Source organism: Onychomys torridus, chromosome X (genome assembly GCF_903995425.1).
Source record: "Onychomys torridus chromosome X, mOncTor1.1, whole genome shotgun sequence".
NCBI classification, from domain to species: Eukaryota; Metazoa; Chordata; class Mammalia; order Rodentia; family Cricetidae; genus Onychomys; species Onychomys torridus.
This window is the reverse complement of record NC_050466.1, coordinates 3908688-3929599: the sequence shown is the minus strand read 5'-3', so window position 1 is coordinate 3929599 and position 20912 is coordinate 3908688. Positions and strand designations below refer to the sequence as shown.

Genomic DNA, 20912 nt, shown 5'->3' with positions numbered 1-20912 from the left:
GCAATGCTTCATAAGCTGGATGCAGCTTGGATGTGCATGAGAACAATAGGAAATAAAACTGAATCAAGATAGTGACAAAAACCAAATTACCTATCATCTGGCTATATTTTTCTTTCCACGGATAAATATGTCATCCAAGGAGCTCATGATTTATAGAAAATCTGAAAATTACTGTTCAATTAACAGATGGTAATGGGACTTTGACTAAAAATATTGACTCAGAGATGTTTTCTTTCTACGTCACTGCCAAATATTTGTTCAAACAGGCAGGCCCTAGGGAAAACTGTGAAATCAGTAAAGATTTTTCTCCACCCCCTTCCTCACCATACCCTTTCAATTGAGACATTTGAAGACCAATGTTCTGAACAGTGGGAAATGCTAATCAACAGATTGGATTCTAAGATTTCTCCTTTCTTGTGAATGAAGTCATTCTCCCTTTCTCATTCACTCTAGCAATTCTTGATTTTGAGCAGAGCTAAGAATTTTTCAGAGTTTAGATAGCAACAGAAAAATCTCAACTGTTCCTGAGTGCTTTTCTTTTTGTGATCCGGTAAATTTCAGCAAAACAGAGAAAATTGTGAAATGCATAGCACAATTATGAGATTGTAAAGAGGCAACTAAGTATGATAAGTAAACCAAATTTGTGTCTGAGGCAGATGAAAGGCACAGGGCCAATTCTCTTTCAAGGATACCTTTTGTTTGTTCAAGATCCCACTCAGAATTCTAAAGCCATCTCCTCTCTCATAGGCTGATTCCTATCCCACCCCTTAGAAGTTCAGAGATCAACGTGTGCATAAAGGAGATTTATTAGCACACCAAAGGCTATCAGGCATTAAGCAAACAGGGAAATCCCAAAGGTTTAAAGTTCATCAAACATCTAAGTGACTAACAGACACTTCCATAGCCAGGATAATGGAGGCCCTGTGAGAACCTTGGCATTGTTTTCCGTTGACAAGGGCTTAGTAGAAAAGTACTGTCTGGGTAATAATTTCCATGACAATATTCTCTCTTGGAGCCTAGGTCATGTCCTTCAATACCCTCAAAAGTCATTGCTTGGTGAATGCCCTCTTTCCCAATTCTAGTCCTTCATGAAACTTGTAGTCATCTTTGTGGTTGATACTTGTGTCGTAAAGCCTATTTGTGAACTCATCTTGCTCTTCTCTGGGTTATCATAGATCATATCTGCTAGTCAAAGGCATTACCTCACCTTAAGCTATTGGATTGCTCCAGCCATCTCTGTTGCCTGTAGAATGGGTTATAGACACATCTAGAAAATAAATGTTATCTTTTGTTCATTGGGTTTGTATGCTCACTATCCCTGATTTCCTCCTTCAAAATTCTTCAGTGGAGTTTAGTTGGACAACTTCTTCCAGGGAATGAAGTAGCTCATGGATATTCAGTCACCCTGGATTGTTACCTAGTACGCTGCCATTAAGGAATATCTGGGTCGCATGGAAATCATTATAAAGAGAACTGATCCAAAGGTTTGGGAGTCAGTTATAGGTTGTAGAGAATATTATTGTACATGAATTATTCAGTCTCTCTAAGTCTCATTTCCTTCCCCCATTAAGAGGTGACACTAGCAATTTCTGTTGGTAGTATTGTTATAAGGATGAAATAGTAAAGTAGATTGTAGAGTGCTATAGTAAAGTGCCTATTACAGCACTTGATAAATACCAGCTCCTGAAAATTACTACTACAAGTATATAGGGAGCCCACCTCTGTCCTATTTTAGGCAAGTTCTAGTTATTTTCCTAGTAATAAAAGCATTGGTGTCTCCTTCTTTCTTTCAACTATTATTTGGGATTGTATTTTAAATGTCACTTTAAATCTAATTGCCAACCTGTAAACTAATCAAAGATCAAAAATAAACAAATTAAATGTTTCTCAGTGAGAAATGGTGTCTTCTCACGGTTTCTTTTTCTCTATAAATGGTGTGAAAACACAAAATGCTGCTCTCAGTATATCATCTGCCTAATATTGAGAGTTTCTAATCTCTTATTGTTCTTGCATAACCTTGTCATGCTCATCAACCTACCTCATTTGAGATAGAAAGGAGATAACGTAATTAATGACTGTGAAGTGCCTCAAAAATACAAAGCACTGTATAATGCCAAGAGCAATTTTTGCCTGCCAGTGAAAAGTAAAAGTATAAAAATGGCTCACAAAACCACTTCACTCCCATGGCCACAACCCTACTCTTCCAGTTAAAATTTACAAAGCAACAAGAGACATAAAAGCAATCCAGCCATTTTCTAAAGTAGGTTTCTCCCAATCAAGATCAGATGACAGTAATGTGTGAAGATCACCTTCAATTCCCGATAATGTCACTGAGTAGTCACCTAACCCAGAGTCCCTTTCTGTAATTAATGAATGTGCTGCTCACATCTCTTTTGCATGTATTGGTTGGTTTTCAAATGTTCCTCAACTTATAATGGGGGTTATGTCCAAACAAGCTTATGCATTCAAAATGCCTCCTCTACAGAAAGTCGTAGCTTAGCAACACAGTACACGGGAAATAGCTGGTTGTTTCCCTTTGTGATCATGCAGTTGAGTGGGCACTGTGGCTTGCTTGCTCTTGCTGTCTAGCACAGGAGCTTATCGGACTGTATGATGCTGGAATGGAAAAAGGATTAAAAATTGAATTGCATGTTCATTTTCTGTTAAATTTTTATTGTTTCATATACTGTAATGTTATAAATAAATCACAAGTGAAGATAGATGTCGCTACCATGCATTTTTTTCCCTTTATGTGCTTTGAATCATAGCAGCAAGACCCCAGAGAGAAAGGGTAACTAATCCAGGCAATCTGGTTTAGGAAAGAGGCAATAGAGGAAGTGCATTATTTAGTTTTAAAAAACTGTATGATTGGCTTAAGACAAAAGCCATTTGCTAGCTGTCCTACTAGAATTCTAAGTGGAGCAGCATTTGAAACTTGCCAGATGAAACTGTCTGGAAATCTATCCAAATCTGTGCTTGAAGGAACCCGGGGACTTTCATGGGAGTCTACAAAAGATCACAGCATGTGAAAGGATGAAAAAAAAATGTGTTTTCCTTGAAGGGCATTAACATGTCCTTCACTCAAGATTTAGGGCTACTCTGAAACCAAAAGTCACAGAAGAATATTTCACAATTTTGAAACTGACCAAAATTGTCTAAACGTTCTACTGCTTTCTTGTTTTCATCCTGACAGTGCCCTTTGTTTTGCTAAAGTGATGCTGGCACCTGACATGGTTCCTTAACTCTATTAAGTAAGTATAATTAAAAGTTATTTGTGTTCAATTATTTGCTTATCTGCTTGTCTGATTGTGCTTTCTCTTTTCATCAATACCAATTTTACCTTTATTTAATCAAAGTGGTAAAATAATTAGATAGATAAGAGATTTAAAGTAAAACTCTTGCTTCAACCTTGGTAAGACCTTAAGACCTCCTAAAATATCCACTTCCTTTATCATTGCCCTCCTCTAGATTCACCTTGATTTTTATATGCATTTTAAATTGCTAGAGAAGAGGTAAGTTATTAAGGAAACTACTAAAATCAATAAGAAACGTCAAGAAGCAAGTAAGGAAAAATTCTTCTGGAGTTAATATTATAGAGAAATTCAATAAATACATAGAATCTGGCATGTGTAAAAGTCTCATATTCAAAGAGGAACTGGCTTAACACCATTATTTAAAACAACACATTGAATAAAAGGGAAAATCTTACATGGCATATTTCTTAAATTCTTAATGTGAGCATAGTACCTTCCAAACTATAGTAAGGAGATGTCAGAGATCATGTTTTAGACAGAATATCTTAATCCAATATCCTGAATGTCTTAATCCAATTCTCTTCTCCAGGAACACTAGAAAAGTACAGTGACATTCTCCAGGGTCTAAAAGGTAGGGAGAAATAAGAAATAGAAAATAACTTTGGTGTTCCTAATAAAAATCTCTTTCACCATGGATTAAGAAACAAAAGGAGTTTTTAATCCACAGCATCAGAACCTCACATCCAGTTCCCATTGTGTGCCTTACTGTGACATCCTAGTGCTTCCCTCTATAACCTATAAAGCCAGGTCATGTGCAGAGGACCCGGAAGATGCTCCCACCTAGGACATAGAAGAAGTGCTGGAGAGATGAGATTTATAGTATTCATAACAACAAACAGTGCTGATTATGTTGAGTTCTTAGCCTGGCCTGGCCTTGGCAACCAAAACCAATACCTATATACTATGCAAAGGCATCAACTGTATTCAGACCCAGTCTTCTGTTGCTCTTGCCTTCCTTCCCCAGTTTGCTACCTTCATCCAGGCACTTCTCTCCAGAATGTCTGTTAATTCATGTTTTGTTACTAAATCCTTTTCTTGCAAGAACTGTGGTTCAGAAATTGTTATCATAAACTAAGCTGCAGAAAAAACTTGATAAAAACCAGAATTGGTTGACAGGCAGTAACATTAGAAGTATAACAACAAATTAGCTTATCAATTGCCTACAGTCACCTGCAATGCCCACCATGTATCTAACTCAGAAAGAAAGTATGAAGGGCCTGAGGAATTAATCCAATGACAGCTAATGAGATGCTCTTTATAATAAATAGCTTAATAGTATAAAAAGAAGGCATTTGCCTTACTAGAACTGAGATGGTCAAATATAAATTCAGACTTTGATCCAGTGTGTTGATGAATTATAATATCAGTGCTATTCCCAACCCTGACACGTTTCAGGTGCACATTGTGGTATCATTTGGGTTAGTTTGAAAGCTGAGAAATTAACACAGAACTATATGGGAGGATTTAGAAGGCCCTATGAAGGCTGAATCCTTAATTCTCATTGAATCTCCCTTGTCAGATTAGGAAATCTCTCCTACTTTGTCTGATGAAACAGTTGTTCCCTTGACTGAAGATATTCTTTCACCTGAGGGAGTTACCCCACAAGCTCTCTTCATCCACTTCACTTCCATATTGGTTGTCGAATTTAACATGACCCTAAGGAAGTGATGTTAACAAAGTCAAAAGCCAGAGGAAGCAAATACATTTCTAGATTTCTAGTTTATTTTGTAAAACCCTAGGAAGTGTACATAGGGAAAGAGTATGAGGATGGTTAACCAAGGTTGAGAAACATGATTTTAGATTGGGTGTGAATCTAACACCTCAAGATTCCTTGTGGATTGGGCAGCTATCCTGAAACCAAGGTGTGTGTAAGGCAGAGGATCCAGTGAAAAACACTTCCTAAGAGCATTTTTCTTGGAGGGAGAGAAGATCTGAGGCACTAACCCATACACCTTCATGAGTAACGGTTAATAGTTCTAGAGAAGGGAGAAGACAGAAGGAATAAAATTAAGGGCTGGAGGCAAGAAGGCTTTGAGAAAAATGTGAACAAACTTTTCATAAGGTAAGACCATTGATGGTCCTGTGAATGTACACTAGAAGACACAGCATGTGGAGGAATCATAAGTCTGTCTATCTGTCTTACATTTCCAAAATAAACCACTCTGACTCTTAAAAATGTTACATTGCATTTCAAGGCTATAAACATTTTATAAATGTCTATGTAAATGGTGGCTAAAAGAAACCCAAGATTATATTGAAAGTAACATGTGTTCATTGAAGGTGAGAAATCAGTAGTCCCAAGGGTTGAGTGACCTCATGTATGTATGTCAGTTGCCCAAGATTTGAATTCCTAACTAGATGTGTAACTTAGCCCTGCCTTATTGTATAAAGATCTAGAATGATAAAGGTGGAAAGGGGCATTCTTGAGAACAGGAAATGGAGGAAGGAAGGAAATGAGAGAGACAACTTGAAATTGCAAATACAAAACCAGGCACTCTGTATTCTCTATTGTTTTACTGTTGTAGATTAATAAGGATGTAAGAGGCCATTTATTAGTGAAGACCTCTTTTTTAAAGAAGGGGCAGAATATTCTTTCTGAACGTCATTTATTTACTTGCACTAAGAAGTGAACCTGGTACTTTGTACATACTTAAGCACTTTATCACTGAGTTGTAGCCCCAGTCCTGAACTCTTTCTTTTAATATCTAGAAATCTCCAATTATATAAGTTTTTAAATATGAGTGTTGAAAGAAGGAAGCACATGGTTTCCAACCAGGGAAGTTTAAGGTGGTTGATATTGTCTGTTCCTCACCCAAATGGATGTTTTCACTCAGGGCTCTGCTCTTGAGAATGTGACCAAATTATAAGGGGACAATGAAATTATCAGTATGCTGAAAGCAATTCTGTGCCTGGCACTGATGTCCTATCCAGTTTGGTCCTGCTAGGTCACCATTCTAGATCCCTGTTTTTTTCTTTTTCTGAGCCCCACCTTCTCATTTAGTCTGTGTATCAAGTGGTAGGTATACTGCCTATGAAGCCCATGCACATGGGCTATATCAAGGAATTATCATGTCTTCCAGCGTCTGCCTGGGGTTGGCCACTGGAGTCGTACAGGTAGAATGGAGGGATGGAGTGAAGTGAAGTTACATATTCTAACTCATTCTTTCACTCTTATGTTGACACCTAGATTTGGCTTATTCGCAATAGAAATGCAGTTTTTCTTAAGGGGGCACCAGTTTGGTTCTCTCCTTTCGGGTTCTAACAAATGCTCTATTCCTTCTTTGCTTTGGGCTACATGATAGTAACAGCCGCACTGATGAGTACTTGTACCATTCTTTCTGTTTAGAATTCATTATGTCCAAGTAAATTCTTCTCAGACTATCGTAATAATCGACTGCTATCTGTTAGTTGGAAACTCGGCTGACAGAGATGCAAGTGCACCCTTTCTGGTTAATGTTGTCATAAAGAAACACAACAGAAAGAGGACCAAGAAGGAACAATACCTCAGAATTGACATGAAAGGTGAAAATTTTAGTCAATGTTTATAAATTAAACTGGATGTATTTGAGTGACCCTGTACAAAAGCCACTAATGACCAATAAGCGAAGAAGGGCACAGGGAAAAAATAGTGGGGTGTGAATATGTACTTGGATGAAAGTGTCATTTATGAAACCTATCATTTCACTGAATATATGCTAACAAAAATGTTACTCACACAAAGGCACAGATGAAAATAGTTCAAAATACACTTAGAAAGTTTAAAAGCCTGTTTGTGTTCAGAGACACACAATTGGTTAACAGTTGGGATATTCATTTTGAAGTGTCTGACAGTCAATTCCTATAGTATTGTTCAAAACATAAAATGCATGTAGGTTTTTTTTCCAGATGCTTCCTCTCCAGTTTTCTTTACTGTCAAAGAGGAAAGCTGTGCCGTCCTGAGAAATCTATTAATCTGGCTCCATCTAGATGCACCACGTTTAACTGCAGGGCTGCCTCCATTTGAGAATGGGACTGTGTGAAAGTCATGTGATTTCAAAAGCACAGGCCTCGTACAAGACACAAGAAATGGGAAGGGAAACCAGGCAACAAGGTAAGGAATATGTAAAGAGCTTGCTGAAAGCAGGCCCTGTAGAATTTATTCACAGCCTCTTGTCTTAAAACACACAATCCTGCAAGTTAGAGGTTAGAATCCAGATGAAACAGAGGAAGAATGAGAGGGAGAGCCTGGGCTACTAAAACAGAAAATAACAAATCATGTGTTTGAAGCCTGGGCATGCTCAAGTCAATCTATCTTGGTTAAAGAAAGCAAACCATCAAACATTTAGCTATGCTTACCATTGTAGTTTGCCTTCTATTGCTGTGATAATCACCATAATCAACGTGGGGAGAGGAGGGTTTATTTGGCTTACATATTCCCATCACAGTCCATCACTGAGGGAAGTCAGGGCAAGAACTTGGAGGCAGGAACTGAAACACAGACCATGGAGGAACTCTAATTACTGACTTGCTCCTTTTTGCTAAGCCTGCTTTCTTATACACCCAGGACCATTAGCCTAGGAGTGGCACCACCCACAGGGGACTGGACCTTCCCACATCAATCACTAATCAAGAAAACATCCCACAGTCTTGCCTGCAGTCCAATCTGATGGAAGTATTTTCCCAGTTGTGATTCTCTCTTCTTGGATGACCCAAGCTTGTGTCAATTGACCAAAAAACTAACCAGCACAATAATCATTGTTTCTCCTCAATGGTGTTCTAAGCGCTCATCAGCTTAAGCTTCAAAGTATTCTTCAAAGTAACTTTGTTTTCTAAACTTTAATCAAATCTGCTTTTTTTAAAAAAAAGAAGAAAAAATGTGTAGACTGAGTATTCTCTATACCTGTGGCTCTTTGTAATGTATCAGAACATATCTTATGTTCTAACACCCATTTAAAACAAAGAGTCAAAAAAATTCTTAGTAATCAAAGCAATGCTAGGCTAAGTGACCTGGTAAAAGACAGTAAATGTCTCATTTGAATGCGTAAGTTGTGCCTGTAAGAAGATAATTCTCAAGGTACTGCAAAAATCTTAACCTTTTATTAGTGCATGGTATAATGGGAGAAGTCCAGTCATCCGTGTCTAATAAAACTCGGAAGGACTGAATCATGGCCCAATATTTTCTAATAGAATCACCTACAGATCACTAACCTCTATCAAGTGAGTTAATAGTTCCTAGAACATACTTATGAAGTCATGTCAGCTGGTGCCAGCCTACAATCTCAGCTACTTGTGAGGTTGAGGTATGAAGACACTGCTGAGGTGACATGGTGAGACCCTGCACCAAATGGAGGGTTCACTGAGGGCTGAGGAGCAGCTCAGTGACAAGGCACTTTCCCAGTCTATGCCAGGCCCTAGGTTTCATTCCCTGTACCACAATCCCTACTATTAAAGAAAATAGAAAAAAGCAAAGAAAGAGAAACTGAATTGTTTTCTTATTTTATTGAAGTCATTTGGACATGTTTTATTTCATTCTAACAATGATATACTTTCAAGAACACACTGTTACAAATATTATTTGCTTACAAAGAATATAATTTCATTATGACATCTTATTAAAAAAATGTTTCTCTGCCTAACACCCTTCTTTCCCACGCCCCTCTGGGTGCCTCCATGCCCAGCAGCCCCTCTTTCTCAACACCTCTTGTCCCCTTGTGGTGTCCTATTTAGTTTCATATTCTATACCCCCTTTCACAACTCCTTATTTAAATGCATGCACATGTTAAAAGTTAGCATCTTGCTGGGCAGTGGTGGCACACACCTTTAATTTAATTTAATTCCAGCACTCAGGAGACAGACACAGGGTCTTTCTACATAGCCCTGGCAGTCCTGGAACTCACTCTGTAGATTCACCTACTTCTGCCTCCCGAGTGCTGGGATTAAAGACATGTGTCACCGGGCTGGAGAGATGGCTCAGTGGTTAAGAGCACTGGTTGCTCTTCCAGAGGACCCTGGTTCAATTCCCAGTACCCACATGGTTGCTCAAAACTGTGGTATTGTGTTCCCAAAAATATTGTGCAGGTAATAAACTTATATGGGGTCAGAGAACAGACAGCCACTAGATACAGAGCCACAAATGGTGGCTAGAAAATGGGAAGAGTAAGCCATAGCAGAAGTTGGGCGGTGGTGGTGCACACCTTTAATCCCAGCACTTGGGAGGCAGAGCCAGGTGGATCTCTGTGAGTTCAAGGCCACATTGGAAACAACCAGGCATGGTGACACTCGCCTTTAATCCCAGAAAGCGAACATTTAATCCCAGGGAGTGGAGGCAGAAAGGGAAAGATTATGTAAGGTGTGAAGACCAGAAAAAAGACGCATTTGGCTGGTTAAGCTTTTAGGCTTTGGAGCAACACAGTTCAGCTGAGATTCATTCCTCAGAAGCTTGCAGTCTGAGGAAACAAGACCAGCTGAGTAACTGGCAAGGTGAGGAAGCTGTGGCTTGTTCTGCGTCTCTGATCTTCCAGCATTCACCCCAATAACTGGCCTCAGGTTTGTTCTTATTAATAAGACCTGTTAAGATTCCTGCTATACAAAACCTCCTGTAACTCCAGTCCCAGGGGATCCGATGCCCTTTTCTGTCCTCTGCAGACACTGCACATAGATGGTATACATACAAACATGCAGTCAAAACATCCATACACAAAAGCATATAAAAAGGAAAATAAATATTGAAACAAATAAAAATATTAAAAAAAAACACCTGGAAACTTTTAGATTTTTTTGTACAAACTCCCTATCTCATTTTATATATTTGGTCATAGCAATAGAAACACTAATTAAAACAACTCTGGTCCTCTGGGAAAGCAGCAAGTGCTCTTAACCACTGAGTCATCCCTCTAGCCACTTAGATAATTTTTATATATGGTATAATGCACATCATCTTCTTATTTGTTTCGATTAACATTGCATTTTTGAGAACTCTTCCTGTTCATGGATGTAAGCTAGTTCATTCATTTTAACTACTCTGCTATGGAAATAAACAGTCTATCCATATTCCTGTACTGGTGCAGAAACTGGTTATGTGTGTTAGTGACAAAACAGCTGAGATGAGAAGCTTACATGGCAGGAATGTTTGTTTTCCTTTATAGTTTCAGATATTTCGGTCTATGTCTAGTTGACTCTATTGCATGACAGGGAATGGCGCTTCGTACCACCATATTGGAAGCATGTGGCAGAGAAAACTGCTCCAGAGGAAGTCAGGAGGAGAACAAAGACCCAAGAACCCTCCAAGGACACATTCCAAATAAACTAGCTTCATGTCACCAGGTCTTACCTCCTAAAGTTTCTACCAACTCCTGGTAGCATTAAAAACTGCCTGCTAAGCCTTATCACATGGGCCTTTGGAAGACACTTATAAAAATGTAGCAGGTTATTTCTACATTTTTTAACTAGGATAAATACCATGATGAGGCTCTTCATTTATGCCTCTTTGTACACAAATTACCTTTTCAATTTTGCTTAGTTCTGTGAATTATTTTCCAATGTGATTATACTAACTTCAACAATAACACTCCAGCAAATATTAATATCTACATGTCTTCTCAAAAGCACATGAAGTTATGTGTATTATTATGTTATATTCAATGCCAACTTTGTGAATTTAACATTTTTTCTTGTTATTATTTATTTTGAAATTCCCTTATTTCAAGTAAAGTTGAACAGTTTTTTAAAAAGATTTTATTGGTCATTTGGATTTTTACCTCTCTGAAAGCAATATTCTTTACCCATTTAAAAATGTCTTACTTTCCTACTTCTTTGCAATTGATCTTTGATGTCCTACACATATTCTTCACATTAGATTCTTTCTCTGTTAATATGAACAATCAATTTATCAAAAAAGAATTTGCTTCTATAAACTAGTTTGTATGCCTTTCCACATCAAGTGATAAGTACAGTCTATGAACCAGAAGCAGCAACTAAGGACTTCTTTAACTTGAAGATTCCTTAAGCCTACTCTAGATGTGTGGAATCAGAATCTGCATTATTTTTTTAAATAACTACATGATTTATATTCAAATTAAGGATAAATACTGTATCTAATAGAAAAGAAACAAAAGTGTAAGATTTTTCCTCTGGTGTGGTAGCTCGCTAAACCCTGTCTTCTCTGTCTGTCTTTTTTTTTAAAAAAATTATTTTTGAGATTATAATATAATTACATTATTTCCCCTTTCCCTATCCTCCATCCAAACCCTTCTATATGCTTTCTTGCAATTCATGGTCTCTTTTCTCATTAATTGTTGTCATGTACACAATGTTACATTTGTATCTATATATTCCTAACTGTAACTGGTTCAGTCTGTATAATATTACTTGTGTGCATATTTTCAGGGATGACAATTGGTCTTCTCTGGGGAAGACAAGTTTTTCTGCTTAAAGCACTCCTTAATTGCCTGTAGCTCTTTATCTAGGAGTGAGGCTTCCTGAGCTTTCTCCATCCAGTTTGGCATGTCTACTGCTGTCTTCTTCAATCATGTTGAAGCAGGCATGTTGGTGAGACAACACAGTCTCACATCAAACTCCCTGTTTCTCTAGCTCTTAGAGTCTCTCTACCCCCTCTTCTGAAATGTTCCTTGAACCTTAGGTGCAGAAGTTTTATTGTAGATGTATCCAATTTGGCTTGGCTCAGCAACCCTGGATTTTGATTTGTTATGCATTTCTGTAATGGTCTCCATCTGTTGCAAGAGAAGTTTCCTTGATGAGGGATGAGGACTATACTTATCTGTGGGTATAGGACAAATATTTCATATAGTTAAGGATTATGCTGGTTCAGTAAAATATAGTGGCTACAAGTTTTCCTCCAATTTGTATGGCTTCACTAGCCTTGGGTAGTTGGCTAGGTTCCCAGTCCCAGGCATGACTTCTTTCTTGTCCAATGAGAGATCTGGGAGCTACTATCAAGGTATATGTGCCACTACTGTACCCTTGAGCTTATGTTGCCATGTTGCTCATTGTGGTTCATAAGCATCATAGCTGGCTAAGACTGTTGGTTGCTTCCATACTTTGGAAGCTTATATGGCTCCTTCTGATACCATGAAAGCTAGTCCTCAGAGAAGAGGAATTTGGGTCAGTGTCTATAAAACTTTTTTCACTGTTAAAAAAATAAATTAACCAGGTGAACAGTAATCCTACAGAATGGGAGAGAATCCCTGCCGTTATATATCTGACAGATGATTAGTGTACAGAATATACAAAGAACTTTAAAAATATCAAAGAGTAAAAAATAACACATTCAAAAAATGGGCCTGGGACTCAGCATTCTCAAAAGAAGGAAAAGATGGCTAAGAAATATCTCCCATGTGCTCATTGTTCCTAGCAATAAGGAAAATGTAAATCCAAACAACACTGAGATTTTGTTTCACCCCAGCCAGAATGGCAAAGATCAACAAAACAAATGCTAGAGGAAAAGAACCTTCATTCCTTGGTGGTCAGATAACAATAGTGCAGCTGCTATGGAAATCAGTGTGGAGAATGCCCTACATCTAAAAATAAGGCTGTTATATGACCCAGCTATATTACACTTTGGTATATGCCAAAAGAACTTGACATCCTATCCTGCAGATTCTTGCTGAGCCCTGTGCATTATTGCTCTATTCACAATAGCTTGAAAATGGAAACAACTTCAAGTCCTTCAAGCAATTAATGGAAAATGCAAATGTGATACCTATACACTATGGAATACTATTCACTTATAAAGAATAATGAAACCATGAACTTTGCAGGTGAATGGATGAATCTAGAAAAGATCATACCAAGTGAGGTAATCAAAATCCAGACAGACAAATGTTGCATGTTCTCTTTCATCTGAGACTCCTAGCTCTAAATCCTCAGAAACAAGTGCATATCCTAGAGTAATTTCAGAAATCAGGGAAGTAAAAAGGGACCATTGCCAGCTAGGGAGATGGAGGAGCAATACAGTGAGGGAATATCAGGATTCAAGTGATCTCATTGAGGAAATGGGAAAAGGGGGCTCTAATTAGGGATGCAGAGAGAGAGACAAATACAGAGGATAGAAGAGTGGAAATAACAATAAGGATGTCTGAAAAAGTCATAAGGAATCACACTATCTACCTAAAAAAACACATGCTAAGTCTGTATATAAATGTACATACATATTTTAAATGAAAAATTTCCATGTGGTCTGACAAAGCTCCTCCAAAGAGCCAAAGACCACCTAATTAAACCCCCAATATTAGACATGAGAAGCCCTCTTTTGGGTGGTTGGTCATGGTTGTTCATAAGACTCATAAAACATTACAGAAAGGGAAGTCCCTATTGTTGAAGACATCATGCACTTCTCTCTTTCACGAATGAAACTCCATTATGGTATACACAGAGGTCAGACAGTGGTAGCACACACCCTGAATCCTATCACTTGGGAGGCAGAGATCCTTCCGGATCTCCATGAGTTCAAGGCCACACTGGAAACAGAGCCAGGGAGTGTTGGCACACACCTTTAATCCCAGTACTGGGAAGCACACACACCTTTAATCCCAGGAAGTGACAGCGGGGTAGAGAAAGGCATTTAAGGTGTGAGGAAATAGGAACTAAGGCGGTTTAGCTGAGATCCTTTTGGGTGAAGACTCAGAGGAGTTTAGTTGGAGGATTCTTGGAGTTGGTGAGGTAATAGGTGGTGGCTGTGGCTTGCTCTGCTTCTCAGATCTTTCATTTTTCACCCAATATCTGGTACTTTTTTTTTTTTAATTTAAAGACATCTAAGTTTCTAACAACACTCCATAGTTTGGGACCTATAAGTCCTCAGTTCACAGATACGAGTGCAGCTAAAAATTTCAGAAATCACTATGGCCAGGGAAGCAGGGAGGCTGACTGTGGGTCTTCACCTCTCCCTCCTCCCCTCCAAATCAAATCCTCTAGTCTCATCCCCAGCTCTATAGGAGACAACGCGTTGCAGCCTCCCTTCCCTCTATCTCCCATCCATCTTCAGTGGATCACACAGATCTTTCCCTCCAAACTTCCTTTCCCCAACTCATTACTTTATCCCAACCCCAACTCTGGCAGGTATTCCCTGGGGCCCCACCAGCCAAACCTGCCAGAGAAGCAAGACGCAAATAGGCAGACAGGCAAGCTTCTCCTCCACATCCAATCCCTCAGTCCTAACCACAGCTCTGTAGCAGACAACCTGTTGTGGCCTCTACTACTCTCTACTCCTATTCCCAAGAGAATAAGCAGTTCCTGGTGGAACACCCTGCTTTCCTCTCTCCTGTGGAACCCCTCAGACCCCCTCCCACTCTCCCAGCTTATCCATATTCCTTATAGCTCCCAGTATATTTACCCAGAACCCTCAGGATCCCAGAAGCATTTCCTACAAGGCAACACACAGCTACCAAATCTTCCTAAGAACCAGAGGGAGCAACAGAAACCAAGGAACAAAACGTCCATCCAACAATAAGACCAGATAGCAGCACCTAGAATTATAATCTAGTGATCTCAGATGCCTAGACTCCAGCATTAAAACATAATCAATAACAGCCAGAATAATATGTATCCACTCTGCCCTACCACAGCAGACATGGAGTATTGCAACATAGCTGAAGCATAAAACAAAGACCTTAAAATAGTTTTTAAGAATATGATAGAGGTCCTTAAAGAGGAAATGAATAAATCCCTTAAAGAAATCTATGAAAACACAGAGGGAGGAAATGAATAAAACAGTTTAAGACTTGAAACAGGAAATAGAACCAATAAAGAAAACCTAAATAGAAGGAAAGCTGGAAATAAAACATTTATAAACTTAAACACATACCTCAGATGTCAAGCCTAACCAACATAATACAAGAGAATCTCAGTCATTGAAGACATGATAGAAGAAATGAGTACCTCAGTCAAAGAAAATGTTAAATCTTAAAAAAATCCTCGCATAAAACATCCAGGAAATATGAGATACTATGAAAAGATCAAATCTAAGAAGCATAGGAATAGAGGAAGGGAAGAAACTCATATCAAAGTCACAGAAAATATTTTCAACAAATCAGAAGAAAATTTCCCTAACCTAAAGGAGGAGATGCCTATCAAGGTACAAGAAGCATACAGAATACCAAATAGACTAGGTCAGAAAAGAAAGTCCCCTTGGCACATAATAATCAAAATACTAAACATTTAAAACAACAACAAAATAATATTTAAAAACTGCAAGGGAAAAAGAGCAACTAATACATAAAAGCCAGACCTATTAGAATAACACCTGACTTTTCAACAGAGATTATAAAAGCCAGAATGGCCTGGGCAGATGTTCTACAGATTCTAAGGGACCATGGATGCCATCCCAGACTATTATGTCCAGCAAAATTTTTAATCACAATAGAAAATACACTCAATGATGAAAAACCAAACTGAAGTAATATCTGTCTACAAATCCAGGCTTACAGAAGTTGTTAGAAGGAAACTTCCAACCTAAAGAGGTTAACTACACCTACGAAAACATAAGGAATAAATAATTCCAGACCAGCAAACTAAAAGAGGGGAAACACACACACACACACACACACACACAGAGAGAGAGAGAGAGAGAGAGAGAGAGAGAGAGAGAGGCCAACAACCGAAAAACATTATAACAGCAAAATAACAGGAATCAGCAAACACCAGTGGTCTCAATTCCCCAATGAAAAGACAAAGACAAAGACTTACAATATGGATGCATCCAAGAAACACACCTTAACATCAAAGATAAACATCAGCTCCCTGAGGATAAAGGCTTGGAAAAAGATATTCCAAGTAAATAGACCTAAGAAACAAGCTGTTATAGCCATTTTAATATCTGACAAAATAGACTTAGACTTCAATCCAAAACTAATCAGGACACTATATACTCAACAAAGGATAAATCCACCAAGAGGACATTGTAATTCTTAACATTTATGCACCAAACACAAGGGCACCTAAGTTTGTAAAAGAAACACTACTGCAGCTTAAATCACATATTGACCCTCACAGACAGATTGTGGGGGCCTTCAGTACCCCACTCTCACCAATGGACTGATCACCTAAACAAAAACTAATCAGAGAAATTCTAGAGATAAGAGACATTATAAACCAAACAGACCTAACAAATGTCCAGAGAACATTTTACCCAAACACAAAAGAATACCCTTCTTCTCAGAACTGAAAGAACTTTCTCCAAAATTGACCACATTTTCAGACACAAAATGTCTCAACAGATACAATATAATTTAAATAACACCCTGCATTTTATCTGACCACCATTGATTAAAACTGGATATTAACAACCACAGAGAGTTTACAAACTCATGGAAACTGAACAACTGAATGAAAAATAGGTCAAGATAGAAAATAAGAAAGAAATTAAAGACTTCCTAGAATTGAATGAAAACGAATACACAACATGTCACTTATGTGACACAATGAATCTGGTTCATAACACTAAGTTTCTACATAAAAAATAGAAGAGATCTCATGCGAGCCACTTAACAGAACACCTGAAAGTCCTAGAACCAAAAGAAGAAATCACACCCAATAAGATTGGATGGCAAGAAATAATCAAATTCATGTCTGAAATCAATAAAACAGAAACAAACAGAAAACAAAGAACCAATGAAACAGAGATTTAGTTATTTATGGAAGTCAATAAGAATGACAAATACTTATCCAAGTTAACTAAAAGGCAGAGAGAGAATATCCAAATTAAGAGAAATAGAGATGAAAAGGGGTACAGAACAGACATGGAGGCGATACATTCTTTAAAATACTGTACTCCACAAATTGAAAAATCTAAAATAAATGGATAAATTTCTACATACATACAACTTACCAAAGTTAAAGATTGTACAAGCAATATAAATAGAGCTATAACCCCTAGTGAAATAGAAGTAATCATTAAAAGTCTCCCAGCCAAGAAAAATTCAGGGCCAGATGGTGTTAGTGCAGAATTATACCAGACTTTCAATGAAGAGTTAAGGCCAACACACCTCAAATTATTCCACAAAATAGAAACAGAAAGGACATTGCCCAATTTGTTTTATGAGGCCACAGTAAACCCTATATCCAAGCTATGATACTCCAACAAAGAAAAAGAATTATAGACCATTTTCCCTTAAGAACACAGATGCAAAATTTCTCAGTAAAATACTTGAAAACTGAATCAAAGAACACATCAAAAAGATTATCCACCATGATCAAGTAGTCTTCATATCAGAGTTGTAGGATTGGTTCAACATATATAAATATATAAACCATATAAACATACTGAAAGACAAAACCACATGTTCATTTCATTAGATACAGAAAAGGCCTTTGATAAAAAAAATCCAACAAGCCTTCATAATAAAAGTCCTGGAGAGGTTAGGGATACAAAGGACATACATAGAAAAGGCAGTTTTACAGCAAGATCATAGCCAGCATCAACTTAAATGAAGAGAAACTGAAAACAATTCCACTCAAATCGGGAACAAGACAAGGCTGTTCACTTTCTCCATATCTATTCCATATAATACTTGAAGTACAAATTAGAAAGGAAGAAGTCAAAGTATCTGCATTTATACATGATATGATACATAAGTGACCCTAAAAATTCCACCAGAAAACTACAGCTGGTAAACACTTTCAGCGAAGTTGCTGGATGATATAAAATTAACTTAGAAAATCATGTAGCCCTCCTATATACAAATGACCAATGGACTGAGAAAGAAATCAAGGAAATAACACCTTTCAAAAGAGCCACAAACAATACAACCTATCCTGGGTTAACTCTAACTAAGCAGGCAAAAAACTTATATGATAAAAATTTTAAGAAATTGAAGAAACTAAAGAAGATATTTGAAGATGGAAAGATCTTACATGCTCATGGATCAGTATAGGATCAATATAGTATTTTTATAGAATTAATATAGTAAAACTGGCCATCCTACCAAAAACAATCTACAGATTGAATGCAACCCTCATCAAAATTCTAACACAATTCTTCACAGATCTTGAAAGGACAAATTTTGGCTTCATATAGAAACACAGAAAACCTAGGATAGCTAAAACTATCCTAAATAACAAAAAGAACTGCTGGAGTTCTCACCATCACTGACCTCAAATTTACATGGGAACCCCCAAACAAACTAGGCTGTTGCCAAGACTACAGGTTGTTCTCCACAAGTGAACAGTAAGGCCACACTGATAAAAACAACATCTATACAACTCATTGAACATAGAGAAGTCTAGCTGGTGCTACATAGAGCCTTTACCCCTACTTTGTAATGTCTTTGGTACAGGGAGGAAGTCTCCCTGCTCTCAGAGGAGAAATATAAACACCAGGCCAGCCACAACCCCTTTGATCTATAATGGTGTCAGCCTGCAAGATAAGCTAGGGCAATAGTGGCACAAAGCTTGTGGGAGTAACCAACCAATATCTGATCTGACTTGAGGCCCACTCCACAAGATGGAACCTATACTGGACACTCCTGTGTGACCAAGATCCTGAGACTAGATAAACCAGGGACCCAGGGCAAAACCAAATAATACTTCTCTAAAAAAGAAAAAGAAATTAAAACATAGTAATAAAATGACTCCTAATAATATTTTGTTATATTTGTAGATCCGTGCCTTGGTCAGCCATCATCAGAGCAGCTTCCTCCTGCAGCAGATGGGAACAAATACATTATGCAGAGAGTGAGAGACTTTGGAACATTCAGCCCTAAGTGGGATGTGTCCATTAAATCGCCCCCTTCAGAGCTCCGGGAACCCTGAAAAAGAGGAGCCAGAAAGAGCCCGTGGAGACAGAGAAAACAAAGCTCTCTAAAGTAACATGATCAAATCACATGTCAATACGCAGAGACTGAGGGAGCATTCACAGGGCCTGCACAGGTAATTTTCATATATATTATGGCTTCTAGTTTAGTGTTTTATGGGATTCCTGAGTATGTGAACAAGTGGGTCTCTAGATTTTGTGCCTTCTCTTAGGTTCTTTTCCTTCTGTTGTTTGGTTTTATCCAATTCCAATGTATTATTTTTTGTTTTGTCTTATTATAGTTTATTATTAAAAATTCAGAAATCAAATAAATCATTAGACTCTATCATGTAAGTTTGGCTGTTTATGGAATCCCACAGTGGAGTTCACAAAGTACAGACACACCCATTTATGTTCCTGAAAACTGAGAAATAGTGACGGCAGCTGTACTGTAATGTGACTCAAAATGCAACCTTGGAAGTAAGAAATGAAATTCCTCAAGGCAATGTCTTCCTTGTTCTATTTTTAGTAGACACAAGTCTTCAGAAATTACTCATAGCTAGAGTACAACAGTAAATAGCCAAGAGCTGTACATTTTTCAGATGTGTGATACCTGGTGTGAATCAACACAATTTCCTGAGGATTATCTTAGTTTTTGCCATATATACAGAGTGCATCAAAAGGGAATATGACTACATTTGTGAGTGCTCTAATTATATGTCTAAGACCATAGCATCTTTATCATTTCCACCTATGACCCCTTTTCACCCCACACAGTTTTACATGACCCTGGGTTTGTAGGTAGGTCAAATAGGTTCCTGAAAACAGATCACAAGGAAAGTCATTTTAAGATGATTTTTGACACGTATAACATTTTACCATTTATTAAAGATGAAAGCAAATTTCCATACTAGTAAGATGGCTGTGCTTGTTTATTTTTAACATAAAGAATTCCATTTTGGCCGGGCGGTGGTGACGCACACATTTAATCCCAGCACTCGGGAGGCAGAGGCAGGTGTATCTCTGTGAGTTCAAGGCCAGCCTGGTCTACAAAGCGAGATCCAGGAAAGGCGCAAAGCTACACAGAGAAACCCTGTCTCAAAAAACCAAAAGAAAAAAAAATCCATTTTGACCTAATATTTCGTACTTCAGAACATAGCATCTTTTTAAAAATTAATCAATGTTTTGATTTTAGATTCACCAATGCTGAGAATGCTGTCTTGCATAAATACACAACTCAAAATGGTGGAAATATCTGAAGACCATTTGAAAAATTCTTAGACACTCTATCCTAATCCCAAGCCAAAATTTGTTTAATGATTTTTTAAAAAATGAAATTCCAGTCAGCAATTCAAATAGTGATTTTCAAAACCAAATGTTCCAATGCAATACTATCCAACTCTTTACTAATTTGATGCTTATGTGCTGAGGAATGACACTAAGAAACTATTAAGAAGATTTCTCCAGTAAAGAATGCATCTTATTTCTGTACGTACAATAAAACACTGCAGTTCATCACTTACAACAGCCTAAAGACTGAGCTGAGGCATGACATGACAGCACACACAGTGAAAAGTGCACAGGTCCTGTGTTTAGGAGCAAGGCTGTGGTAAAGTCACAGGAGACTGCTGCCAGAAACACCTCAGCTCATCAGACATTTGAGTGGAAATTATCTTTTGGTCATTAAAAAACCTTACACTGTTGGCATTTTGTTACCCTCCACATTCAGTTTCATGAGCCAATGTGATGGTACAAACCACAGTTTAGAAAGCCGTGTACACCCTACCCTCTCCAATAGGTGATGTGATGCCATGGGTTGAAACAATGGCTCTCCCTCATTTTCCAGTCCCCTGTAGTACACAGAAGACTGGAAAAAC

General features: G+C 37.9%; 1 protein-coding gene across 1 annotated transcript in view; it reads right to left on the bottom strand.

Annotated features, from left to right (window-relative positions):
* Otc (ornithine carbamoyltransferase) overlaps window positions 1-7742 on the bottom strand; it is an 88193-nt gene extending 80451 nt beyond the window's left edge. Inside the window, exon 1 of the mRNA XM_036174391.1 lies at window positions 7650-7742. Within this exon, the coding sequence (XP_036030284.1) occupies window positions 7650-7687 (38 nt within the window). The 5' untranslated portion in view covers window positions 7688-7742. The remainder of the gene's footprint in view (window positions 1-7649) is intronic.
* Window positions 7743-20912: the final 13170 nt, after the last annotated feature.